This window comes from Haliotis asinina, chromosome 13 (genome assembly GCF_037392515.1).
Source record: "Haliotis asinina isolate JCU_RB_2024 chromosome 13, JCU_Hal_asi_v2, whole genome shotgun sequence".
Classification (NCBI taxonomy): domain Eukaryota; kingdom Metazoa; phylum Mollusca; class Gastropoda; order Lepetellida; family Haliotidae; genus Haliotis; species Haliotis asinina.
This window is the reverse complement of record NC_090292.1, coordinates 11,959,651-11,983,535: the sequence shown is the minus strand read 5'-3', so window position 1 is coordinate 11,983,535 and position 23,885 is coordinate 11,959,651. Positions and strand designations below refer to the sequence as shown.

Sequence of the window (23,885 nt, the reverse complement as noted above, 5' to 3'; positions counted from 1 at the left end):
CTTTGGTGTAGTATGAAGTGAAACAAACAGATTTACACGGGTATAGTGGAAATTGTCTACAAAGCTGAACTTGTCAAATGTGGGTAAAAAAACTGACCAGGTTTAATATCTTTCATCTTGTTAATCGACTAACAGCCAGGACCATGCCTCGTTTAACAGCAGAGCAGAAGGAGAGGGCACTCGGTATGCTCCAAATGGGAGCAACACAAGGGCATATGGATGGGACCATGGGATGCTCCGAATGGGAGCAACACAAGGGCATATGGATGGGACCATGGGATGCTCCAAATGGGAGCAACACAAGGGCATATGGATGGGACAATGGGATGCTGCAAAATGGAGCAACACAAGGGCATATGGATGGGACCATGGGATGCTGCAAAATGGATGGGACCATGGGATGCTGCAAAATGGATGGGACCATGGGATGCTGCAAAATGGAGCAACACAAGGGTATAGGGATGGGACCATGGGATGCTACAAAATGGAGCAACACAAGGGCATATGGATGGGACCATGGGATGCTGCAAATCCCAGACGCCAGACGCGTCACATGTCTACGACAGACTAGCAGCACTACAGACAGGCCAAAGAGAGACAGACTGAAGGCCACTACCCAACACGAGACCGGTATTTACAGGTGTTTCATGTTTCTGTGATGTCATCAAGCGCCAAAAGCCTCTGACATCCAGTCAGCAGACAGACTGTGGCCAGACAACTCCGCCATCATGGCCCCTGTGCCTGTCGACCTTTCAAGGGCGGAACGACTACGTGATAACGCCGATGTGCCACTCTGAGATGGACCAGGACTGTACCACACTTGCAGCAGCGAAACTGGCGAAGAGTGCTCTTCAGTGACGAAAACAGGCTCCAGCACTTCAAGTCTGACGGACGAGGCCACCCGGTCTTTCCCCAAAAGAGCACCTTTGACCCAATCGGACCACGTCGTATTCAGAATGGCTAAATCATACGTTAACGAAGAATGCTTTGGCAACTGACCTGCAAGAGGACTGGCGTCGTATCCCTAACAAAGACGTCACCTACTCGAGTTCGACACCATCTTTGGTCCTGAATCGCTGCTAGGATTTCCAAAACCTGTTATCTCACAATACATGCAGCCCAGAAAGTTGTAAAGCTCCCAATTGATTCTGCACTATTGATCGAATACTGGCCAATGGCATTCATGAGACATTAGATCACGAGCTGAGTCGTGTTTCATTCCTGTTATCCACTAAATACTGTTGTTGAATATTTCGTACAACAAATCATTCAGTGTCACCATAATTTGCATTTGTCTTGTTTTATACCAGAATAAATATTTGGTGAAGATAGACTAACGTGTTCTTAACTTCACTTGTCTCCAAGTATAAAGACGCTTAGTGAGTGCATTTTTTGAAATCTTCATCTATAGAGTTTGCTAAAACATAATCTCTGTAGTTAACAATCTATATGATTTTTAAGAACTGTAGTGACAAAAACATTTTGTTCTATTGCTTTTACACCAGTTCTGAATTTCTAAAATTATACATTGTTGTTTAAAAATATTTCATATAGCCACACTCTTGGGCGATATAGATATGAGATATGAGAATCAAGACTTAAAAAGTAGAATCCTGATATGCGACACCCAGGTTGTGCTGCCGATGTCATACTGATCTTTCATCATAGTATATAAGAAGTGTGCGGGTATCTATTCGTTTATATACCGATCAGTCTGCATCAGTGGCGGACGCGTTTACACCAATAATTCACATACGTGTTATGCCGTCTAATCTCTCACAATACTGTGGTGGATCAGCTGTATTTAATTAGAGCAAGGTATCTTTTAAAGAGGGCACTTTGAACTTTTTCGGTTGGTTATCGATATGTATAACCCCAGATTTTCCAATCATGTATAGGTATCGGTAATAGTTCAGTGCTAAACATTTTAATAACTGCTTTTAGGGACATATCAGAACCTTTACAAAACATAGGAAAACATGCTTTTCTCTCTATTGGGCACCCGTGGCGAGCCACCTCCTCGTAGTGGGTGCTGGGTAACGCGAAGAGCTCGCCGACAGCCCCGTTGTGGACCCGGGGGGATATTTGGTCCACCAACAAGTTTGCAGTGGGTTGCGGCCCTGTGTCAGCGGAGGAGGGGTTCCTGGTGGTTGAGGGCAATAGGGGCCTGCAATCGTGTTCCTGTTGCTCAATACACCACTTTGGCCCTGACTTCGCCTAGACGGGTGGTCGAATAGACCCGGTTCGACCAATCGGCTGGTCACGCCAAGCCCTGTGCTACACTTATGTACTGTTGGAAAATTTGGAAATTATAATGTGTTTAAAGACTTGGCGAATGTTTTGATCTCAGAAATGCTGTTTGTTTTTGCCGAGAGTCGTAGGCCAGAAGCCGGTGACTCATGGGCCAATCTGGTAGAATTATTAACCTTTTAATTTTTCTGCTGGAGTATATCATCCGGGTATCCTTGGTGCTGCAAGTTGGAGGTCCGCTTGCTTTTAGTGGTGTATTGTCCTTGTGATACTCCGTGGTGGGTGGGGAGCACGCATGATGAACCATATTACACAAACCATGGCTTATGAAACTCCAACAAAAAAAACAAAACATCCACTTGATATTGACCCTGTTGATACTGACCATAGACCGTCTACATCGATTGAGTATTGGCCACGTTTCATTGTAATTGAGATTCCTGACAAGACACCGTTAAAGTTGAACCCCTTTACTGTATCCAAAGGTATTCAAGGCATTGCTGGGGATGTGAAGAACATAAGACACTTACGTTCGGGTGCCCTGCTAGTCGAGTGCGGGAAAAAGCAGCAAGCAACAAATCAGATTACTATTAAATCTTTCGTGGGCATTCCCGTCACAGTTTCTGCACACAAAACCTTGAATACAAGTAAAGGTATCGTGAGAGATCGCGATCGATTGTTTGATGACATGTCGGAAATTGATATAGGATCTAAAAGTAAGGATCAAGGTGTACTATATGTCAAGCGCTTTTCAACTCGCAAAACAACGAAACCATCAGAACAAATACGTATCTGTTTACTTGTTCATGTCCAAATGCTCCGAAATCAGTGAAGGCAGGCTACTGCAACATACAAGTTGATACCTACATCCCCAACCCGATCATGTGTTTTAAATGCTAGAAATATGGACACGGTGTAAATACTTGCACATTGTCTCTTGTGTGTGCTCACTGTGGTGTGAAAACACACACAACAGAAGATTGTGACAGTGATTATAAAAAAAATGCACCAAATGCTAAGGCGACCATCCTTCATTTTCTAAACAGTGTCCTATCTAGAAAGAACAAATGGAGATCAATAAAATAAAATTTACTTAGAATATCTCTTTTTCCGAGGCCAAACAACTGATAAAGAGATCTGATCTTCCAGAAAGTTATATGCTACAGTAGCAAAGACATCATCGGGGTCTAGCTCTAGCTCTAAAACAAGATAAACCACAGGCTGCCAAACTACCTTGACTTGGGTAAATTGCGATTCTCAACAGCTTTTGTACAAAGCTATATCATCACAGACTGAGGAATCACTTCCTCAAAGTCATCTTCTGATCACAAATCATCATCTCAGTCACACACAAAGTCTCAATCGTCAGCTCATAGTCAACAAACGGTGAAAAGTAAGCCGAGGCCTAAGCCTGATGCTTCAAAACAACAAAGTGGCAGAGCTCCTAAAGGGTCACAAAACAAAATTCAATTGTTCAATGAATATGGGTCTCTTGAAGACATGGACGTTTCTGAAAACGTCCATTCTAGGGCACATAGCTTGTCGCCCTCCAAAAGAGATCAGGGGTAGATCCCCAATAAATAACCCCAAAAGATGTTTATTCCAATAATATTGTACAGTGGAACTGCAGAGGATATTGAGGACTAATTTACATGAATTACAGCTATTAGTAAAGGATTTTCCATCTTCAGCATTATGTCTCCAAGAGACATATTTAAAACAAACAGATATATTTGACCTTCGTCATTTTAATGCATATCATTGTTTTTCACCTCCGGGTGATAGGGCCACTGGTGGATCATCCATTCTAGTCAGACAAAACGTTATTAAAAGCCCTGTTCCACTTATCACTAATATGCAGGCTGTTGCTGTGAGAATTAGTTTACATGTAGCGTTTACACTATGTTCTCTTTATATTTTGCCGTTTTCGACGTTTGCCAAAACTGATCTTTAAGCTCTATATGATCAACTCCCGAAGTCCTGTATTATAATGGGAGGTTTAAATGGGCACAACCCACTCTGGGGTAGTGTAAATACAAAGGCTAAAGGTAAATTGTTGGAGGACTTTTGATCTGACAATGATTTATGTATTTATAATGATGGTTCCAGCACATATTTACATCCTGGTACAGGGACCTATTCTGCTCTCAATTTGTCACTTACAAATTCTGAACTAATAAATGAATTTGAATGGTCAGACCACGATGACCTCTGTGGAAGTGACCATTTTCCTACTATATTAAAAGCTGTAACTCCATCTAATGTTCCTCCATCGTCCCGACGGAATTTTAAAAAGGCTAACTGGGCTTTATATGAAACACTGTGTGCTGAAAAAGTCAAACATGAACGTTTTATTGACGTTCCTGATGCTGTTAAATGTTTTTTCTGATGAACTGAATTCCATAGCTGATGAGTGTATACTAAAGTCCTCTGCAGTTCCACATATTCGAAAACCATGGTTCAGCAATGAATGCAAACAAGCTAGGAAGGCAAGGAAAAAAGCAGAATATTATTTTCGTCGCCATCCTATGGTGCATAATTTAAATACATTTAAAATTTTAAATGCTAAAGCGAGATGTACTTTTAAAAAGAAAAAAATGCCACTCTTGGCAAAATTATGTATCTAAAATAAATTCTCGGACACCCATGTCCAAGGTATGGAACATGGTCCAGAAAATTAAAGGTAAAGGTACTAAATCTAGTGTTCATCATCTTAAACATGGAGATCAATTACGTACTGATAAATCAGATATTGCTAATAAACTGGGCGAAACTCCCGCTAAACATTCTTCCTCTTCTAATTATGCACCTGAATTTCAGCAATATCAAAAATAACAAGAAAGAAAAACTATTAATTTCAATTCTGATAATGGGGAGGATTACAGTGAAACGTTTTCTATTCATGAACTCCATACTGCTCTTGATCAAGCTCATGACACTGCTACAGGAGCTGATAACATACATTATCAATTCCTGAAGCACTTACCAGAATCCTGTTTAGAGACACTCTTATCAAATTTTGATGATATTTGGACGTCCGGGAAATTTCCTTCTTCATGGCGTGATGCCATAGTAGCACCAATACCTAAACCTCGACGTGATCATACGGATCCGTCCAATTATCGTCCGATTTCATTAACAAGCTGTGTATGCAAGACCATGGAACGCATGATAAATAATCGACTTGTTTGGTACTTGGAAACAAATAACCTCATAACAAATATACAGTGTGGTTTCCGTAAAAACAGAAGTACTGTCGATCATCTAGTGCGACTGGAATCATTTGTGAAAAACACACTAATTAATAAACAACATGCTGTGTCTATCTTTTTTGATCTCGAGAATAGTTTGTCAAAAGTTTTAAATAATTCAATTGATGGATCGTTATTTGTGGATGATTTTGATATTTCTTGTTGTGGTAAAAATGTGCAAACTATTGAACGGCAACTGCAGCTGTGTTTAAATAAAATAAATAAATGGTGTCTTGAAAACGGCTTTAAAATTTCTAAATCCAAAACTAATTGTATACACTGTTGTAGAAAGTATAAACCGCATAAAGATCCTGAACTGTTTCTAAATGGATCTCCCATAAAAGTTGTAAAGGAGGCCAAGCTCTTGGGAATAATTTTTCGCTCACATTTAACGTTTCTACCACATATCAAATCCCTCAAACCTAAATGCCTGAAGGCACTTGACTTGTTGAAAGTCGTTTCAAATTCTAAGTGGGGAGGAGATCAAGCTACCCTCCTGCAGCTTTATCGATCTCTGATCGGGTCAAAACTTGATTATGGCTCCATTGTATATGGTGGAGCCTGTGAAAGCAACCTTAAACTTTTAGATTTTGTTCACCATCAAGGTCTAAGACTTTGTCTTGGCTCCTTTCGAACTTCACCTGTTGACAGCCTGTACGTTTAGGCTGATGAACCACCTCTTGAGCAGCGACGTATAAAACTAGCTTTACAGTATTTTATTTTATACAAAAAGAAATCTTCTGTTGTTCCACCTCTTGGTTTAAGAATTAAACCATTTCTTTCTTCAGCCGGCATTGAGTTGGAATATATAGCTCCATCCCGTCTTCTGTCTTCTCCTCCTTGGCAGTTGGTTAGGTCACAAGTTGACCTAACATTAACTACCTTTAAAAAATCAGAAACGAATGAATTATAGTATAACAAGAACATAATCAATTGAAACATAAATATAGCAATTATAAATCCTTATTTACAGATGGGTCGAAGGACGGTGGCGCAGTGGCTTGTGCCACTGTCATTGGATCCAGAACAATATCTTCTAGCCTACCAGATAACAGTTCTATTTTTACAGCAGAGGCTAATGTCATACTAAGGGCTCTTGGATATGTTCAAATACACCCTACACGTAAACAATATATAATCTATTCCGACTCTCTTACTTGCCTTCGGGCTATTAAAAATATTTCTTGTAAACATCCACTTTTAATTGAAATTATTTAATTGAATAATAATCTTGCTACTGGCCAATACGACATCGTCTTCTGTTGGTTACACAGCCATGTAGGAATCTCTGGTAACACACAGGCTGACCTTGCTGCTAAAGCAGCACTCCATAAATCTGTGACACCACTTCTTATTCCTTACAGTGATTACAAAGCCACCATTAGATCTTATATGCGTGATCTGATGCAAAAGAAGTGGGACACCCAGGTGGGTATCAATAAAGTACATGAGATAAAACCTGACTTTGGTTATACCCACTTGGGTTGTCAGTCCAGATTTGAAGAGGTCATACTACAACGATGTCGTGTTGGTCATACGAGATGTACACATGCATACCTGTTGAAAGGTGAAGATCCTCCATTTTGCATCCCTTGTGATGAGAGAACCACGGTCAAGCATATTCTGCTTGACTGTGTTGAATTCTCCATCATAACGGATAAATACTTCAATGTCAAAGCTATGAGGGACCTTTTTACCACTGTTAGTTGTCATTTAATCATTGGGTTTTTAAAGGAAATCGATTTCATGGTTGAATTTTGAGCGATACGTTTCTGTAGATAGATATATTTTATTGATTGGTAGTTTAGATTAGTAACTAGAATTGTTAGTGGCTGTACCCTCAAGGAAGGTTGAAGCATTGTAAAATTATTGTCCTCCTGATAGGGTACGTAAGTCCAAAAACATTCGTAGTAAATTTAAGTCTACCAGGTTTTTAATCGTAGTATTCATGCTATTTTAAGTTTGGCTAGCATTTCATACAATCCCCAGCGGCTGAGGGGATGATGTAAATCCAGCTATGGTCCATGCAGGTAGCAAAAGTATTGTAAGTCCCCATGGTCCCTAGTATGGTGATCTACCTTCAGTTATTGGAGATCTATAGCCTGTTTTTGTATTGTTTTGTCCAGATAGTGATATTAGTTTTAACTTTCCACACTAGTTTTAAAATATAACTGTGATATTCTAGTTGTTTTACTGTTCATTGACGACAGGCTTATTTATGAAATACATATCTTACATTTCAGTATTAAAAGTTCCCGTCAAGATATGGCTGAAATATTGCCGATGTGACGTTAAATATTAACTCACTCACGCACTCACTCTCTCTAGTGATCATACTGGTCTATAAGTGAATATTATGCAAAGGTATTTATAATCATTAAGATACGATATGGTACCTGCAATGTGTAAAGGCCATTTCGGGTGTTCCTTAAGTGATATTGCTGGAATATTGGTAAAAGCGCGGTAAAAGCATACTCACTCACACACTCACTCACTTTATCCAAGTGGTGTCAGTATAAAAGCAAAATGCAAGCAGGTGTGTTCATTTCTTATTTGGCAGTTATGGTTGGACGCACAGATGAGACTAACTAAACGCATATACTACGCAAACAGCCATACCGAGAAGATAGATGACTTCAATGCAGGTGGGTGTCTGCTTACAAAACATCTGGGTCTTCAGTAGCTCATGCCTGTCGTGACAAGGGACGGCCACGTGAAGATCCTTGTCACAACTGATCTTCAGCTGATAAGGTTCGCTGACATGGTTGACGTTATAGGTTGTTCACAGAGTGAGCGGGTATGTCAATAATCCAGACAATCCAGTGATCAACACCATCAGCAAAGATCTGCGCGAATGGGAACCGATGACATTTGTCAGATAGAAATGTTACTCGCTTATAAGTGGGGTAAGTTGAACATAACAGAACAGCGCTCTGTCAATCAGAAATCGACATTTAAGTGTGAGGTAAGATAAAAGTGTATCCCAACTGCGTAGATCGATGCTCGTGCTCTTGATCACTGGATTGTCTGGCCCAGACTCGATTATTTACAGACCGCCGCCACATAGCTTGGATATTGCTTATTGCGGCGTAAAACAACGACCCAGCCAACTTTCCAAAGTCCTTGTTTCAATCGACATTTGACTCTATGCATGAAGAAAATATATTTTTTCGAAGTGTCGAGCTTTTCTATGTAGTGACGCTGTGTGTTTACGTTTTCATATTCCGGTCTCAAATGTCTCGAAGGGTAGCCTAGTGGTTATAGCGTTCGCTTGTCACGCCGAAGGCCCGGGTTCGATTTCCAACATGGGCACAAGGCGTGAAGCCATTTCTGGTGTCCTCCGCAGTGATATTGCTGGAACATTGCTAAAAGTGGCGTAAAACTAAACTCACTCACTTGCTTACCAGCTTTATCCAATAACCCCTAGCGAAAAGACAGGGTAACAAAAAGTACCATATTCTTTCATCTTCACATATAAAGTAATTGGGGATCGAATTCCCGAGCATGCCGTTGTGGACAGATGCTCAGTTCCATATCTTAGAGGTACTATTATTTAAACAAAGGTGCGTCTGCCTGGGTTTACAGGTTCCGTTTGGTTGACTGGTAACGTTGTAAAGTGTAAATCTTTGTTGTTGCGTTCTTTTGTAGGCGTGTCTTACATCATGGATTTGGAAAGAGGAAACTGCAGCATTGTACGTATAGACAAATCTGACTCTATGTCGCATGACGGGAGGATGTGGACTGCGGCGCAGATGTTTTTCATGGACGTTACTGACGCCGTCTACAGAGGAACAGTAAGGTTTAGGCTGACGTAGCGGGCGTTATCCGCTTCTCTTTAATCAACAACACCCGTTCTTCAACCTAAATATATTAAGTGAGGTGATGCGAGGCAGGGTGGGGTGAGTGTTGATGAGGTGAGGTCAGATGAGTGAGTGAATTTAGTTTTACGCCGCACTCAGCAATATTCCAGCTATATGACGCTCTGTTAACAATTGTGTCTGGACAAGACAATGAAGTGATCAACAGCATGAGCATCGATCTGCTCAGTTGGGAACATGTCTCAACAGCCGTTTGTTTACATGGAGTTACCGACACTTTCACATGCAAGGAAGCTAATTAGGTATGGTGATGATTCTGGGGACAAAATACTATAATGTTTGCATAAACATATCTACTATGTGGCATAATTTGTTATAGTAATGACTGTCCCCTCTCCTTCCGTCTCCCTGTACACTCCCTCTCTCTCCCTTCTCCTTCCGTCTCCCTGTACACTCCCTTTCTCTTCCCTTATTGTACCCCTCAACTCCTCTGTCTCTTTCATTATTTCCCTCCCTCTGTGTTTCCATATATTTCCCTCTTTCACTTTCTTTCTCTCTCTCTCTCCCTCTCTCTATCTGAAACACACTCAATCTCCCTCACTTCTCTCCCTCTCTCATCCACACTCTCATGCTGTCTATCTCACCTCTATGTATCGCTTTCTCTCTCTCTCTCTCTCACACACACACACACAAAGAGGCATACACACGCACACGCTCACGCACATGCACATGCATACACCCTCTCACTCCCTCTCACTCTCTCGCTCTCTCGTCCTCTCTTTTTGATGCAGAAAGTTTTGTTTCAGAAAACTGTTCGAAACATGCCAACCGATGTGTTCGTGGCCACACGTACAGACTTCCCTCCGGACTTGCCCAGGAACAGCACCATGGAGTGGTACTTTTCGACGGTAAAACATGACTTGAATCAGCACCCATACTGTAACCGTAAGAAATAATGTCCGCAAAGCTGAGTTTTGTGAGTGTTACGGTTAAGAATTTGCCGTGTCAAACGATGTAAGAAACCCCCTGTAAACCAGCAAAACAGAACAAAGACAAGTCTAAAACATTCACATTTTTGCATTATTATCCAAAGATAGCAATTTATACAAGGTCACAAGTCAATTTCGCAATACAATGCAAATGAGACAAAATCTAAGGCAATGGGTCACAAAATATAATATAGCAAATTCACCAAAGTCTTGAGAATCAGTTATGCAGAATGTAACGTAGTGAACGGTCTGACGGCGACTATGAAGATAATACGTTGTCAGCAATTGATGATGTAAACTCCAGCAATGTGTGTGTATAACTTCCCGGGAGTAAACAAATGGAAAGTCAAGGGCATACTATTTGCGGAAAGCCTGCTGCCAAATTCCTAAAAATGCTGACCAGCTATTATAGGAAATGTGACACATCATAATAATTATTCAAAACACTAAACGTTGTGACCCCGTAATAATTATTACTTAATTAATAACAAAAATATATAGAAAATACAAACACGTAACGTGTCGCGCTACTTCCGAATGTCTCGCACATACTGAATGGAAAAGTTATAGATAGCTTCATTTTTAATTATAAAACTTAAAACGAGGTCAAGCAGTGTTGATATAGCAGTAATGAATGATGTGAGAGTACATCACCACTTGCTATTCCTTATGACCACAGGTGTGTGTTACAGTAATCGTTCGAGAGAGATGACTGGTGTATGCCGTGAAATTTGCGTTCCCAAACAAACAATATCTTGAAACAAACAAACAACTGTGTCTTCAAACGATTGTCAAAGTTAATGATCTATGTACAGTGATTTAACGACCTTCTTAAAAACCTTCAAAACCAAGAGAAATTAAGGAGAAATGGTGGTGCAGTAATATGATATCTTCTTTGAAAATTGGGAGGAGACTGGAAATGTCAGTTGATATCATAAGAGCACATCAGTACTCAGTCATGGAATAGGTAAATGTTTCCACTGCACATGCCTTATGTAGCTATAGTGATCTAAGTTATTGCTTTTCCCAGCTATATACGTTTCGGTTGTAGAGAGTTTATGTTGTTTAATACTCGAAACATAAATGAACCTTTGGGCTCGGAAACTAATATGATTTAGTATTGTATTTGTTTGAGCACACACCAAACATGACGGTGAAGTTTGTAGGCATTACACTGGAGGTGGATATTTTGAAATGGTTCTACATTTTAACTAAATCACAGTGAAAGAATATATGTAATATGTCTTACGAGGTATTTTCACATGATTACATGTATCAGTAGCCACTAGCTTCATCTTCAATGGTTCTTTCTTTGCATAAATCAGTCTGTAAATAGACCTGTATTGAAAAAAGCTAGCAGCTTACAATCATTTGTATATTTCCTGTAGTGTTTGAATACATCACTCCAAATTAAATCATGCCCAAGGGCAGTATTTCAATACTCTAGTACCTTAGGGGTATAGTTGTTCTCAATCAATGTGTCAAAAATATCCTTGGACATTTAACATTTGAGATCATAACTTGGTATACACTATTAATGTTTAGCTGATTTAAGCGGATAATTTTGTTACCTAAACGGGGTCTCCAGTTTACTGTAATGTTATTTAACAGATGGTGATAATCTAAGAATATTCCTCTTACTTTGTTCCTCTGTTTTAGATCTTCGAAGTTGAGAAATCATTTTTCATTACACATCTCTGATATAATGTGTATCGCAATCAAGCCATTTCCTAATCATGCATGCGGATTTATGCAAAGGGGTTGGCCAAATTGGCTGAAGCCAGATTTGGACGTGCTTTTCATAATATATTCCCAAGCTGATAAAACATCTCTCCAATAAGGATTGTCTTTGCCAGAAAAGCAAGCAACAGCATTAGAGCCAAGCGAATGTAAAAGATTAAAGGGAAAGGTGTTATTAAAGCTTGAAGTCTTCCTTAAGTGGTATGACAGTTTCAAAGCATTGATGAAACATTCTCTGCCAACCATTCTGAGGCGTCCATCCTCGTAAGTTCTAGTCATATTTGACCTTTTAATCTTACCTTTTTTATTATTCCACATACGTCTTCAGATTGTTTTTATTGGGTTCATCGATGATGTTTTGGCAGGTTAGGAACTGTAGAGAAAATATGTACAAGAGCAGAAATTGCTAGAAGTTTGCTAATGCCAACTAGCGAGTAATGTATTAATATATTCTAGACGTTTTGTGATAATTCTTGTGATAATTACCCCCAGGTCTTTAAGAGAAGCATTCAGTGTTATTTCTAAGATTTCAAAATCACCATTGTGTCAGTTAAGAAAGAAATCTTGTTTATGTTCATTTTAAGTCCTGACATTTGATAGAATTTATTCAGTGTTTCATTTTCAACCTCAACGCTTGTTTCGGATACATCCAGATAGAGTTGTGTGTCTTTAGCATATTGTTCAGGTTTGTGTTCTATAGCAACAAGTGTTATGCTCTCTATATCGGGATTCGACCTTATTATAATGCCTAATATTTCAACTGCAAGGATTAGTAAAGTGAGACCGGAACTTCACGTCTGCATCCCCGTTCCTGGTGGCAAAAGGAAGAGATGTGTATCACAGCTGATGTATTGTTACTAGTCAGAACATTAATCCATTAATCCACTTTATCCATATTACCCGTGTTATGGATGTTTTGGACAAAGCGACAATGTCGTTTTCAAAATGTATTCGTAACAACTGGTCGGGCTTATTTAACCCTCTTGTTTCAAGAAAATATCATAGAGAAGTCATATATTTTCAATCATACAGAACTCGTCAAACGCGATTGGGGCGCATGGATGTGCACGTGTATCCCATGCGTTGTGCCTAGGGGTTGTGATAAAGAGAGACGGTTGTGCGTTCATACGATATATGTCTTTGAAAAGTTTTTTCACGCTTATATTTCTACTCCAAACTGAAAATTCAGATTACCCTACCATATGTTGTTTCAATAGATCTAATAGACATATTATAGACCTATGTTAAAACGATGTTGGTTTTTTTGTGTAGTAACGTGCTGTTGTATGCAACAGGAAAAAGAGTCGACGCTGAAAGCAGGGACCCTGGTACAGATGAAGATCTATATGCCGCAAGTAATAAAAATAATGATGATGATAATGCGTCAATATGATGCCAGTCAATTCGTGACGGTATAGCAATGGGAGAAATCGCGGTGAAGATATTAACTGTGAAGACGCTTTCTGAGAAGACATTGCATCGTGTGCATTATGCAGTAACATACATGCAGTGTGTAGACTATTTCGGTTGGATGAATTTGTCTGGCCTGAAAAGTGAAACTGATGGCTTTATGTTTGCTGCTCAGGACTACAGCTCACTTCCAATCAATCAATGCGTGATTTTACGTCAAAATTCAAATGTGAAAGGAAAACTTCGTAGTACATTTTATTGTGCTGATGGTTTTGTACCTCTCCATGTCTTGGCGTAGATCTGGAGAATGTTGATTTCTCAATCGGGAAAGCAGTTGTACAGAGCTCCGGGTAATGCAGAAGGCTGTAGTGTAGGAAATCTACATATAATCCGGAAAGATCTTAATGGGTTCGAAGTTGTGCTTTTTGGAGGAGTCCCATTCGCTTTCTTGCCTGCGTGTTCAGGCTTAACATTCCTGCATTCACCTGTACAATTTTAAACCCCAAAACACTAAAAAGTCCCGAATGACTGGGACTACATTCGGAACGAAGCAGGATTCGAACCCAAGACCGTAGGCATCAGGGTAATACTTTCTCCCTTGAACCTGGACTGGACCAACTGAGGTTCATGGTATTTGTGGTGATGATAACAATGATGACGCCGACGACAATGATGATAATGATGACGATGACGACGATGATGACAATGACGACGCCGACGACGATGATGATGACGATGATGGTGACGATAGCGATGATAGCGATGATGGCGATGGTGATAGGGACGATGATAATTATTTACCTGTGATTGCAGTGGCTGGTGGAGAGCGTGTACAACATATATGACCTGCTTCCCTTCAACACGGACCTGTCGACGTGGGATGTGAGCCCCTGTTACCAGAACCTCCCTAGACGCCTGTTCCAGTTCGCCGTGCCCGGTATTTCCTATCTCAACTAACCAGCTTCTCTTCACTATATATCACATTTCTTCGCATCTCAACTAACTAGCTTCACTTCACTGTATATCACATTTCTTCGCATCTCAACTAACTAGCTTCACTTCACTGTATATCACGTTTTCTTCACACCTCAACTAACCTGCTTCACTTCACTATATATCACGTTTTCTTCGCACCTCAGCTAACCAGCTTCACTTCACTATATATCACATTTCTGCGCATTACATCTATCTAGCTCTCTGTCTGTCCCCTCTCTCTTTCTCCCTCCGTTTGTCTTTGTCTCTGCCCCTTCCCCCTCCCCTCCCCACCTCTCTCTCTCTCTCTTTCTATCTCTCTCTCTCTCTCTCTCTCTCTCTCTCTCACCATACTCCACATACATAGAATTAGCCGTTACACAGAATTACTCTCCTATATAAGAGAAATGTAGAGTTAAACTGATCCCGAACTCCTTTTCCACATTTGTCAGATGTACGTGTGGATTCGGAGCATATCATTTCTATTGCGACTCAGTCGAGATAATATGCTTCTGTTTGTTCAAGGTACCTACAGTAACATGACACAGGCTCATTCTGAGTTGTTTAAGTACAGTGTCATCATGACTGTCGTTGGCCTAACGGGAGTATCCCCGCTAAGGGTTGCAGACTTTAAGGTACAGTAATGCAGACTCATTCTGGGTTGTTTATGTACAGTGTCATCATGACTGCCATTGGTCTAACGGGAGTATCCCCGCTAAGGGTTGCAGACTTTAAGGTACAGTAATGCAGACTCATTCTGGGTTGTTTATGTACAGTGTCATCATGACTGCCATTGGTCTAACGGGAGTATCCCCGCTAAGGGTTGCAGACTTTAAGGTACAGTAACACAGACCCATTCTGGGTTGTTTGAATAGAGTGTCATCATGACTGCCATTGGTCTAACTGGAGTATCCCCGCTAAGGGTTGCAGACTTTAAGGTACAGTAATGCAGACCCATTCTGCGTTGTTTGAATAGAGTGTCATCATGATTGCCATTGGTCTAACGGGAGTATCCCCGCTAAGGTTTGCAGACTTTGAGGTACGGTATTGTATCATCAACATCGCAGGGATGGTGAGTGAAGGAGGGTGCATTTTTTTACCCAATACGCAATATTTTAGCAATATTCCAGCATTATCACGGCCGTGGAGACCAGAAAAGGACTTCACACAGTGTTCTTATGAGGAATCGAACTCTTCTTCGAATGGTTGTCTCAGAATGCGATCCAAAGACTTTGTCCAAAGATATGTCCCAGCAAATCCACATGTCATATCAACAACTGACAATTGAATGTGGAGTGACCACAAACCTTGTAATGTGTAAAAGGTGTAAAGCTTAGCTGATTGCCCAAGCTGGCTATGAAGACAAAAGGACGTAAGTGGGAAAGTGCTTATGTTATTGTGTTGTGTGGTGGATACATAATATGACTAAAACTATGTAATGAATTTTGAAGAATTTATTTACATGAATTCTAATCATTGCACAACATGTTAGAATATACAAAATCTGTCACCGCCTCAATACATACTATTTTTACTATTCTCATGGTACTTACGGGTATCGCCTGAAAAAAACTAATACCATTTGTATGAATGCTTGTTGTTTTCAAATGACGAGACTCTTCCTCTAACATCTGCATCTATCAACTGCTTCATTCATCTGGTGTATCATTAATCTTGAGCTCGGTGAAAAACAAGGTCATCCGTCACTGAGACATCTCCCATTCTCACGGTATAACGGGGAAGTAACGTCATGAAGTGTATGGAAAAGTAATCCTGTCGGAAAGGGCGGGAAAAAGTTACGATTTGTGCATTTTGTTATAAAGTCACCAGTATTCGTTACACTGCAAAAGTTTGAACATTCGCAAACTTGGGCCACTTCCCTCTTAACGGTCAACGATGTAAACAACCGCTAAATATCGCGCATCGGCGACCTCGGTAGAAAACGTGTGTAGGAGACGAAAAATTATCCTCAAAGAAAGGGAGAATGAGTACGTTGGTGATAGTATTACAAAAAAAAACCCTTCTCAGCATTCACTTCAAAACGATATCCGATCAACATTCTTGACCCTTCACCCACCTGTCCAGTGTGCTCTAAATATTAATGTATTTCAGCTGGAGTATAAGAACAATGTATTGGTCAATTTCGACATGCTGGGGGTGCCACCCGTCCCTGTCAGCGCCAATGTGACGCAGACACCGCTAGGTGTCGCTGGAGATATGTTACAGCGCACGTTCAGCCAGAATCAGTTCTTCGTCTACATTCCCAACAATCCCGAGGTGAGTGAGTGAGTGAGTCTGAGTGAGTGAGTGAGTACACGAGTGAATCTGTGAGTGTGAGTACTGAGGGAGGGAGGAAGTGCTTGAGTGAGATAGTGAATTTGTGAGTGAATGAGTGAATGAGTGAGTAACACAGACAGACAGTCGGTGAGTGAGTGGGGGACTGAGCGAGTCGATGTATGATTGAGTGTGAGAGTGTGAGTAGTGAGTGAGTGAGTGATGGAGGGAGTGGTTGAGTGAGTTGGCGAGTGAATCTATGGCCGAGTACGTGAATGAGTGAGACAGGCAGACAGTGAGTGAATAAGTGAGTGAGTTTAGTAATCAAACTCAGTACAATTGCACCTTGGTTAACTGGGACCTGATTAACTATATATGATACATAACTTTCATCCCGTATAACTCAACTCTGAATTGAAGCCGGATCAGTGCACCCTGTACATGTATAGAGATAATCCTTCACCACGTGTTTGGCTTATGTTGTCAGCCCACCATCATCAAACCAGTTCCGAATTCCTTTCGAGAAATATCTGTGGACGAATCAACAACCATATCCACTCCACCGACCGTGACGACACCAACAACGACTATTGGTCAGTGAGGTTTCTTTCTTGAAGTCCATCTTATTGCGAGTGAGTGAGTTTAATTTATGCCGCATTTAGCAATATCCCAGCAATATCATGGCGGGTGACACCAGAAATGGGCTTCACACATTTTACTCTTCGAATGTCATAGACATGGGAGACAGTTCTTGTAGGCTAGAGAATGAACCCTACTACATCAAGAGTTATCTGCCCTGAAGTAACCGATGGCTTCCTTTGCTAACATGGCAGATGTGAAGAAAGGAGAGCCAGAAGAGAAACGAAAACTGGTTTCTGGTGATTTTGAAAGGGGTGATTCATGGAAAAGAGTGAGCTACTGCAAAAGGTGTCAGTGCTGGGGAGTTCAGATATTTTCCGAAATGTTGTTGTTGCTGTTGTTGTTGTTGTTGATGATGATGATGATGATGATGATGATGATGATGATGATGATTTTACAGAACCCATCCCCTTGCCTAGCTTCCCTTTGGTGTATGAGGTCTTCATCCAGAAGGTCATGCCGGAGCTTAACATGTCCACGGAAACATATGAAGCTTTCGACCACACTACCAATCAACTGTCGTTTCTTCATAAGATAGAGGGCTCTGTCACTAAGACCATCATCAATGTCACCAACAGGGAAGTCCACACAATCAACATGCAGGAAAGTGAGTTAGTTTTAATCCTAGACACAACAAGGTGCATAATGTCCTTTGCAAATGAGTGAGTGATTGAGTATGGTTTCATGCCACTTGGATATTCAAGCAATATCTCAGCAGAAGACACCAGAAATGTGATCACACAATGACTCCACGTTCGAAACCAAACCCGTGAGTACTATAGACAATAACCACTACCGGCTATACTACTATAGATGTGCATGCAAAATTTGGCTAAATCGGCTGTATAGTTATTGAAATGTGGACTTCTAAGTGAGCATTCGTATTCCAAACGTCATATCAGCTCAGACCTCTTGCTCACATACCCACCCTATCTCAGCAAGACCAGGAGCTGATGGTTATGGCAATGGGTTTAGCTGCAACGGTGTTCATCCCTAAACAATTACACTAAAATATTGTAATGGGTGTATAACCATTGGGCGAGGAGCAGCTTTGAATCAATATCTGACGTGCATACAAAAAAAAATAATAATAATCATGAAAATTGGTCGTACACTTGAGCAAACAATCACCTTTTTAACTTTTTTATCACAACCTGCAGCTGTACCTGTCACTGGGCTTAAAACTAACGAGAATCCACCAAACACTCGAATTCGACCTTGGATGTCCTTGGATGGGGCCATAAATTTGGATATGGAACTCGCCACCAGTGATTTCAAAAAAGAAACCTGTACAAACACATGAACAACTTGATGTCTGGCAAGACCATGGAGAAAGTGCATCAATGTGAAGATCGTGAGATCAAGAAAGGAAGAACAAGTCCAAAATTTTACCGCCAGACTGGCATTCAACATGACGACTTGGCACCGCTGCATATGAACAAAACCCATATCAAATTCATTTGGCCTGTTCATGTCGGGGTGAGCATCCATGACCTGTTCAAACACCTGATCTACGATTTCTGTTGCAAAGCTGAAGGAAACTCGCACTGAGGACGTGTACGAGGATATGAACAAAGACATGCATTCTGTGCAACATCAAGGATCACCTTATGCACAGCCAAGTCAACAAAAAAGTCCTCTGCAAGATGAAGGACAAGTGCGCCGGCACGCCAATCCACAAATATGTCACAAGGTGTGAAAAACACGTGGTAAAGAAGGACATCAAGCATGACAGATTCAAGGAAGCTATATTTAAGAACAAAACGCTCAAACACTGAATGTACATGCAGAGAAACCTTGGACACAGGATATATCAACAATCTCGTTGTCTCCCGTGGACACGAATTGATGGATCGCCTTCAGCAGAGCCACTACCTGTGCTTGCGATTCTACCAATTAATTGCACGTACACGCTCACACATGCACGCACACATTGTTGGAGAAAATATATTACAGTCTGTGTGGGTACAGGAAAGTTGTGGACGCTGTGTCAAAGCTTGCCAAAGCAGCTCAGGTCTTGCCAAAGCAGCTAGTCTACCTGTCGGGACCCCGGTACATCCTCAGAAGAAAATTTGATGTTTCGATGTTGAATCGCATTCACCAAGCTGGCTTCCTGTTTCTCCCACACGACAGAGTGAACCGCTAAACCTACAAGTATGGCCTTACTGATTCGAACGAAGTTGGCAAAGCCTTGAAACGCATCTGCAAATGATGTGTCCCATTGTATTGCAAGTGGATCCCAGGTGCAAGTTCACGGAAGCCGTGTTGCAGCTGCTGGCCAAGCGCGATGTCCAGCTGAAATGAAGCCAAGCCATTGTCGAGAGATTCAATCGATCCACGTCTCACACCAGTACTCACGGGACTCACACAACCCCCAAAAGCAGGAACATGAAACGGGTCACACTCTTGCTAGGACGCCATGAAGTCACCAGACTCATGGGCAAAGGACCCGTCGAGGCCATCAAAATGGCACGTCGTGATAAAACAGAAGAGAAACAGTTATCGGAGCGCTTCAGGTACTTGTACCAGTTGAGGAAATACAAGTGAGACAGCAGGAAACGTGTCACCGATTAGATATGGTCCATGAAAACATGAACCTGGTGGACAGCAAAAATGGTAAACGGAACTTGTACGTGGGCCGTGGAGAGCATTGACCAAAGAGGAGTTGATGATTGTACCTCGCGACACGGTGCCTTACATATCGCCCACCATGCAGTGATTGAAATATCGGCCTGCCCGACTGCCCGACTGCCCGTGGCCGGTAAATTTTGAGTCGGGCTGCCTGGAAATTCTCCCCACCAGCCCGATTGCCTGGCTGAAAGTTTAGGTTTGACCTACTTTCAGTTCGCTCTCAGGACGATCATTTCATTTTAATTGTCATGTCATATTTTGATGTAACAAAGATGAATGAAAGCTACGAGTATATTCCATAATATACATGGACTAGTCTTCAGCCAGTGAAGATAGCAATAGGACACTAAAACTGGTTGACTTAGGAAGGTCCGCTATGACTGGATATCTGTAGTGACATGGTTCAATAAGAACAAATCAAAGAGAGGGTTACTTATTCGTTTGTACTTGTTACAAAATGGCCGCGTGTTTGTAAGTTATTGCAAAAAAAAGTAAGTTAGAAAGGTGGGCAGGCAACTTTCCAGATGGGCAGGCACCATTTATGAGCCACCAGTCCGGCTGTCAGGTTGAGTTGAAATTTTTTTTCAGTCACTGCCACCGTGTGACTGTTCCAGCTAACACTGTCTCAGTACGTTAAAGAGTGCAGCTTGCCCTGGCACCGATTGTTTCTCTTTTTTCAAAGTCCATGTGGAAAACACTGTCTTCTTAGCAACAAAAAAAAAATATCAACAACTGATCACAGGATCCATATTGACGATAAGTTTAAACATTGTTTTTCTTCTGCTGCATTACTGACCAGCCTTTATGACCGGCCGCTACTCTCTTGGGATTCTCCTTTTTTCCGGGTTAGAGTATGAATCTTTACGCCAGTCCCAAGTGGAATACGACCATGGCTCTGTCTTGCAGGCTGATGTCGAGCTTGGGTGCTGGTTGTTTGATGATCATTTTGCTCCAACATGCATAGCCTATGGCCACCTTTTTAATTAGTTGTTGATATCACATGAGGGTTTACATATAATTGATTTTTCATCGGCGACAGTATGTCCATTTGAAATTGTGCTTAAATGTGGTTGCAGTTTCATCCTTGTTTTTCCTCTGCTGCTTTACTGACCGGCGGCTATTCTCCTTTTTTGGGTTAGGATATCAATCACTTTTTCCTCCTCCATCTGCTCTGGAGGCTGTTCAGAGACAGGCAGCATTCTTCTCCTCCTCCGACATCATGCGCAGTGGTATCATCCCTAGATCTTCCCAGAAAGTCAATGGTCTGGAACAATAGGAAGGAAATATGACGCCAGGTCCTTGTACCTATGGCTTTCATCATTTCAGTGCCAATTGTTGCTTTGCATATTGCACACAGCTTGTTGATCTCTTCAGCAGACATTTCGTGAATATGAATTTCGTGGTTGCCAAAGTAGTTTGACTTTGAAACCAACCGCAAGTGCTCCGAGTTTCCTTTTGGTGAGCCGCTCCTTCACATGTTCTCATTCTTGTTTACTCAAAATCATGTCATTTCCTTGACCGAATCCCTGTCCCTGCAGTGAGCGGCCAGATACGACATATATCGTTTTCTTCCAGCCGGTTTGCTGCAACCAGTCTGACTACACACGATCACGCAGTGAGGATCACGTGGCAGATCAATAGATCTTGGATCTTCCATTGTCTACATGGAGTTGTGCGTCCATAAGCAGGTACAAGTATAAGCTTAATTTGACCTCGACTCAAGCCTTCTTGGTGATTTGGACAGTGATCCCCTTGTTGCAGTTGTCGAAGCAATGCCCCCTCTGTGCAGCCTGTCATCATCCATGCGTCGCATGAACAATCAGAGCGCGTACTCGGTGGCCAGGTACTTCCTGAGTGGTACTGGTTTCTGGCATGCATTTGATCGCCGAAAGCCTTTTTATCTTGTCCCGCTGCTGGTGAGGACTCAAGCCTTCACTGAACAGCTGGTTGGGCATGCCCTCAACAGTCACTTCGACTTTCGTGATCTCGGAGTTGAAAAACCTTTTTGCTGTCTCTTTTGAATGGCGATGATAAAGATGCCTATAATCGATCATGCCAGCACGTTCAAAATTGACGATCCACAGTGTATCACTCTTCTCTTTGACAATCGTCTGGGGCCTCAGGACTCAATCATACAGAATGGACAGCTTTCCAGAGTACAGGTGGTGAATCTGTCGGGCCCGCTCCAAACTCCTGACCATTTTGAAGTCCAGTGAGATATTGTCAACGTCGTAGCTGCCGGCATTGCTGGTTAAAGGGTTAAAGCGAGACAAAAAGTTACCCATGTAATTCCAAGTTCTCCAAGTTCACGACTGATGACAAAGGGAAGCTGTGGCTGAAATTCTCTCCTCACATCGCTCTTGAGAATGTCCAATCAGGAAAATCACTCACTTCATCGTACTCGAAAGTGGGAACTGAACCTGCTATCGGTGAGTGCGTTCTACTGCTGCACACAATTAGCCATGCGACTGAGAAAGTGTCCCACCCCCGCGATCTCTGACCTCGTGGACATGCACAGCTTTAACTAGCCCAGAATCAAAGGCAAAGGCATCAAAGTGTCTGCTACAAAAGGTGCTGTTAAAAACCTAAGTGATTTCGTTGACAACGGTGGAGTGGTCAGCATCACGCAATACGACCTTGTCTGCAACTAAGCGGATGAATGGACGATATCCACAGTCTTGGGCAGCAAACTGTTCAACATACTGTCATCACCTGAAACACGCCATGCATTCTCGTACCTGGGACTCAAAACGTGAATCTGCAGGTGGTATCAGAATTCAATTATTTGGCAGACATCCTAGAAAATGTGCTTGCGAATTCCTACCTGGTCATCCAAGTCTACAAAGGCAAACCGATAATGAAAGGGTTCAAACTCCGGCAGGCCAGGCAACAACAATACCACGCTTGCTCTGTTTACGTGTGGATGAAGGTGAATGCCTGCACCAGCCTGCAGGGAGTCACAGTATCGATCACTAAATTATTTTTACCTGACAACCTACATTTCATAGGCTTCAAATGCATGTACGCAAAATTATCTGAAGACCAACTGAAAATTATTTAGTAACATACGGACAAAAACCATGAGTGTCATTGCAAACATGACTCCATAGTCCACTATCACAGTTTCTGATCTCAGGGACACACAAGGATTCGACGAACTCGGGGAAGAAAATGCGTTGTGCAGACTGCACTTCCAAAACAACGTGCAACGAAATGTCATCATCAAAACTCAGTTGAATTGAATTATCAATCTCATCCTGGCTTACCCATATCTCGTCACTGGTGAGGATCACAATCTTGTGGAAGGAAAAAGCAAGGGGGTTCTATTGGACAATTTTATTCCTTCTGATGAAAAGGGAATTTATGCAACAACATTACCAGAAGAAACGGGTTAGATGCTAGTCGCCCGTTTGGAATACTGAAATGTTTTGGCAAAGCTCCATACTCTTGGGTACCAATGATACAAGGTTTGACCTTTATCATCGAACATTTCCTTAGTGATGCCCAAGCACAAAAATGTAACTTTTGGAAGCATTACACATACGCTGGCATAAACGCCATGAAATCCAATGCCGCTGTATTTATTAACAACAGGGAACAGCCCCTACAACAAACCTTGATGGAGCCACAGTTTTTTTCAGATTGTGCTCAAATACTTGTCTCACAGACTGCAACGCAAAGTGACGAAACACAACAAAATCAGACTTCTGACCAAATCGAAGCTCAACCTGATAGAAGATAATATTTCCACCATGGTCACGGAAAGCAAAAACTCACCAAATCCCACAAGATGAAGCAAGAGATTCGAACCAAGTCTAGTAAGTGTCCTGTCTTCAGCGAAGAAGAGAAAAGAAACTCATAGCACAAGGGAGCGAAACAGGCCCGAGAAACCTTCCTCGCGATTAATTTGC

At 41.7% G+C, this 23,885-nt stretch overlaps 1 protein-coding gene across 1 annotated transcript in view; it reads left to right on the top strand.

Moving 5' to 3' along the window:
- Positions 1–23,885, top strand: part of LOC137260217 (uncharacterized) — a 58,223-nt gene that overhangs the window by 10,274 nt on the left and 24,064 nt on the right. The window contains exons 5-13 of the mRNA XM_067797913.1: positions 8,062–8,146; positions 9,150–9,295; positions 10,126–10,227; positions 13,344–13,403; positions 14,272–14,395; positions 14,956–15,065; positions 16,543–16,707; positions 17,192–17,297; positions 17,744–17,950. Of these exons, the coding sequence (XP_067654014.1) occupies positions 8,062–8,146; positions 9,150–9,295; positions 10,126–10,227; positions 13,344–13,403; positions 14,272–14,395; positions 14,956–15,065; positions 16,543–16,707; positions 17,192–17,297; positions 17,744–17,950 (1,105 nt within the window). The remainder of the gene's footprint in view (positions 1–8,061; positions 8,147–9,149; positions 9,296–10,125; positions 10,228–13,343; positions 13,404–14,271; positions 14,396–14,955; positions 15,066–16,542; positions 16,708–17,191; positions 17,298–17,743; positions 17,951–23,885) is intronic.